The sequence below is a fragment of the Petromyzon marinus genome, chromosome 20 (assembly GCF_048934315.1).
Source record: "Petromyzon marinus isolate PM22_M1 ecotype Great Lakes invasive population chromosome 20, UKy_Petmar_22M1.pri1.0, whole genome shotgun sequence".
Taxonomy (NCBI): domain Eukaryota; kingdom Metazoa; phylum Chordata; class Hyperoartia; order Petromyzontiformes; family Petromyzontidae; genus Petromyzon; species Petromyzon marinus.
In genome coordinates, this window is record NC_133686.1 from 13,498,004 (window position 1) to 13,502,774 (window position 4,771).

Here is a 4,771-nt window from a genome sequence, read left to right on the forward strand (position 1 = left end):
CAGCTGTTGTGCGTGCATGCGGCGACGGGACTCCTTTCTATCTCTGAACCCGCCTACTTAGATTTGAGTGACACCCTCCTCAAACCTATATATAACCTCTTGTTGCAGCATCCCTTTCCTGTTCAACAGTTCTACTGCTGTAACTTTCCACCTGATGACCATCGCTTGTGTTGCAAACACAACGTCGTGATTTATTTTTCTACCTACCTGACTTTACCGAAAGAACCAAAGATTATGGAGAAAAATTATTGGTCAGCAACTTTATTATTAATGATACAACATATCATCAACACAAGCAATTGAATCATATCTAATCCAAGGTGTTCACAATCACGAATCCAATGCGACCAATTGAAAGCAATTACTGAATCGTTGCCCATCGGTGTGTCTAGTTGGCAGCCATGGTCTGGTCCATCCAGCTGCGCAGGGCGGTGACGCGCGCGTACACGGCTGGCATGCTGGTGGAGCACGAGCTGCTGCCCCACGACACGATCCCCACAAGGTTCCACACGCCGTTCTTCTCGCACACCAGGGGGCCGCCGGAGTCACCCTATGGAGAAGACACGCAAGGTGCATAGCGACAAGAGTATGAAAACGACCTTCGATGTCGAGACAGAATAAACTAAAATCTGCCTAACCATCTTTGATGACAACTGATTTGTGTTGAGATACACTTCACGTAAATGGTGGTGAAGGCCTGCAATCATTCCACATTTTTTAAAGTATTGTATGTGCATTGTGCATGGTAATAATGAGCTGTCACTAATTTATATTTGTTGATTTAAAAAAAATGATATTCCCACTTAAAATTAAGCATGTCAACCCTATTAAAGTGGCAAATACTTTCATCGAGGGTTTATTTTCAAATACGTTACATTTTACAAGATAGGCCCATAAACCCCACCATCCTTAAACCTCCAGATGTAGATATAAATCACTTACTTCAGATATAACAACTTTAGCTACTTAAAAAAATACCGTTAACGTTTACCATGCAGGAGCTAGCTCCAGCACCACCAGCGCAGATCATGACGCTGGTGATGACGTTCACGGTGCCCCACTTCTGCTGGCAGGTGGCGGTAGGCACAATGGGCAGAGCGGTCTGCTGAAGGATGGGAGGCGTGTTGAAGGCTGTGAACGCACACATAGAAGAATGCCAAATAACATAGAATAATGGTTAGATCATCTATTTTGAGGTAACATATCTATTTGGCACGAATTAATCTCAAAGTTGTCAAGTCCATCTATCTGTAGGAAGTCCACATGAATACCCTGCACAAAATAAATTGTGTTAATTATTGGTCATCGATGCTCACCGGAAGAGCGGACCTTGCCCCAGCCGGAGGTGACACACATCATGTTATCAGCAAAGACATCCGAGGCTGCAGGCAGGCAGACGGGAGAGACACGGTCCACGATCTGAGCAGGCTGAGCCAGCTTCAGCAACATGATGTCGTTGTTGATGTTGTACGAATCCCACTGCTGGTGAGTGATGGCCTGTGTGTGCAAACAGAACGAGATGTTAGAATACCTTAAAGGAACTACGTTTGTTTTATTCAGGGTACTTGATCAATACACTTGGTCTCTATATTCTTGGTTCTTTCGGTAAAGTCACGTAGAGGGGAAACAATAAATAGTAAAAATATGAAACAATATTGTTTTATGAAACCGAAAGAACCAAGAATATGAATCTCTGCAGTCACGAAAGCTTTAAATCAAAAACACTTGGTCTCTGTTGAACTTCATCCATTTAAATGTCTAACAAGTTGCGGGGATTGTTCATGAGGTAATTTCATAGCTCACAAGTTTACCTTAGAGACGACAAGAGACTGGATGTTCTCGGCGTTGGAGTTCCTGTCGTGCTCGCCCAGGACGACGCGGTCAATGGACGGGCTGCGAACGCATTTAAGAAACCGAACATTTACTAATTGAGAAAGATATTCTGCTTTCTTCTAAATCGTTAACAATGAGCGGTGCTACGCTGTCGCAGTGACTTTTGCATGCGCTTACTTGAACTCGCAGTGGGCAGCGGTCACCACCCATGAGGGGTCGATGAGGGAGCCACCGCAATAGTGCCACGTGGTGGAATCCTGTAGTGGCAAGACGCGACAGAATTGGTGTTGTGTCGCACTCTGGGACACACGCAGCACACCTCACATACCAAACAGCACTTCGTATGGGCTGACTGTCATGTCTGTTGGGTACACCGCGATATGGTTCATGTTGATGTGGACTCACAATACGCTAACATTGAGGACTCACCTGCAGGGACACCTGCCAGGGCCAGGAGCCCGACACTGCATCCTCCCCGTTGACGATGCGGGAGTAGCCGGTGATGACCGGCTTGATGGCCGGGACACCGCACCCTATAATCAAATACCAAGTTAAAGCATCTCCGTTCTCAATGAATTGTGGACCTTGCTTATCATTGCAGGTGGTCATGAGCCATTGTTGAAAATTCTCCATATGGTAACTCTTGAATTCCCACAAAGTGGTTTCCTCATTGAAGTGACCTGGGGGGAATAGGTCACTTAAAACTTCCATAAAAAATCGCACATTTATATCAACTTAAATTGATGCACGGCTGAAGGGGCTAATACGTTTTGGCCAATAACCCAGTGAACGTCTTTTTAAAAAACTGAAATGCTGCTTCTGAAATACCAGTGACTATCATAGACACTCACCGAAGGTGGCGCCGATGAAGGCGAAGCAGGAGACGAGCCAGAAGAGAGACATTGCGACTGTGGTAGACGGTGCTGGCCTCCTGCCGTTAGGCAGCCCCTTTTATACAGAAAATTTGCTGCGTAGCAGCGAATTTCAACTATTAAATCGATTGCAGCCTTTGCCCTTAGATGGCTGGTACATGTCTTGTGCCATGTGAGGTGAGTCGATACGTTCTCATGCAGAGAGGTGACGTCAGCTGAAGTTTTAACATTTTAAGTTTTGAGTAATATATTGAGGTGACGTTGACTATAACGTTTGAAATGCAAAGCTATGGCCATTTTTTTAATGAATATTCTCATGATTATCGAACAAAATTATTACTTTCATTGCAATGACATTTAGTGCAAATGTCGCAAAAGTATTATATTGAGGGCCCTGAAAACAAACATATTAAGATCTAACAAACTGAAGTTGTTATTCTAGATTTGAAGCTTTCGTGACTGCAAAGATCCATACTTTTTTGTTCTGTTCGGTAAAGTCACGTAGGTAAAAAATAAAATAACAAAAATCACGACATTTCGGCCACAACACAAGTGGCCTTCATCAGGTGAAGGGACCGTGCTGTCATAAGGACAGCGTTAGAGTGAAGACAGCCAAGCCCAGGTAGTGTCCTTTAAGCTGTGTGGGAGGAAGCAAAACGCTTGACAAAGGAATTAGCATAAAAATAAGACACGATGTACGTAGCAGGTGCATGGGCAATGATGGACCAGGAGCGGGTGGGGACCATGACGGACCAGCAGCGGGGGGGGGGGGTAGAGTGAGTGAGTGGAGTGAATGGGTGGAGTGAGTGAGTGGAGTGAGTTGAGTGAGTGAGTGGAGTGAGTGAGTGAGTGGAGTGAGTGGAGTGAGTGAGTGAGTAGAGTGAGTGGAGTGAGTGGAGTGAGTGGAGTGAGTGGAGTGAGTGAGTGGAGTGAGTGGGTAGAGTGAGTGAGTGAGTGGAGTGAATGAGTGGAGTGAGTGAGTGGAGTGAGTGAGTGAGTGGAGTGAGTGGGGTGAGTGGAGTGAGTGAGTGGAGTGAGTGGAGTGAGTGAGTGGAGTGAGTGAGTGGATAGAAATAAGCAGCTGTGAAAGTTTGGGATACAACTACTTGAAAAAAAATTTACTGTACCATGGAGAATTAGTTTAATGTTTGGTTTGATTTAGAACATCTTTCCAATGATTGCTTAATTTGAAACCAACCTCTCGGTTGAAATTGTGTCTGTTTTTGAAAATCTGAATTGTCTCGTGGACAAATCTCTGATAAAAACCGGTGGGTTTTCAGAGAACCTTGGTATCGGAGAAAACTATATCGTGATCACCCACAGCGTTGTAACAGTGGTCAGCTACGGCAGAAGAATTCGTTCTGCCGTGTTTCAAATCTGATTTGTGCTCGCGAATTCGGTCAGAGACATGTCGCTTCATCTCCCTTATATAGCAATCACCACAAGTGCAGCTCAATTTGTAAACCCCGGGGTACTGTAAGTCAGGAACGACATCCTTCACGGATGGGATCAGGTCACGAATTTTGTGTACTGTATTGAACCGGACCAGGATCTTGTGTTTGTTTAGAATTTTGGAGATCTTTTTAGTAACGCCTGCTATATATGGTAGTGTGATGGTTTTGACCGGAGTATCAAGTGGTTGTTTCTGTATGGAGGGAGAAACAGCTTGGCAGATGGTACGGTCAGAGTATCCGTTTCTCTTGATGGCCAGGTGTACATGTTTTAATTCACTGGTCATGTGGTGTTGGTCCGAAATGCAATGTGCCCTGTGCTATAACGTTTTGATGAGATAATTATTTTGAGTTGGGTGGTGGTGGGAATCAGGTTTCAAGTAGGAATCTGAGTGGGTGGGTTTCCTGTAGACAAAATGCCCCAGTTAGCCATCAGGTCTCCTCTCAAACAGAACATCCAAGAATGGTAGCTTGCCATCTTTCTCCACTTCCATGGTGAATTTGATGGCGGCATGTCTAGAAATGATGTGGTGTAGGAAAAGTTTCAAAGCTGGGAGGCCATGTGGCCAAATGACGAAAGTATCATCCACATATCTCTTCCACAGGGAAGGTCTG

General features: G+C 44.9%; 1 protein-coding gene across 1 annotated transcript; it reads right to left on the bottom strand.

Moving 5' to 3' along the window:
- Positions 1–245: 245 nt before the first annotated feature.
- LOC142925390 (chymotrypsinogen B-like) lies at positions 246–2,791 on the bottom strand. Its single transcript, XM_076068332.1, has 7 exons — positions 2,685–2,791; positions 2,263–2,366; positions 2,011–2,090; positions 1,812–1,893; positions 1,317–1,497; positions 992–1,131; positions 246–550 (listed from the first exon to the last, which is right to left on the bottom strand). The coding sequence occupies exons 1-7, from the start codon at positions 2,734–2,736 to the stop codon at positions 389–391; spliced, it is 801 nt and encodes a 266-aa protein (XP_075924447.1). The 5' UTR covers positions 2,737–2,791; the 3' UTR covers positions 246–388.
- Positions 2,792–4,771: the final 1,980 nt, after the last annotated feature.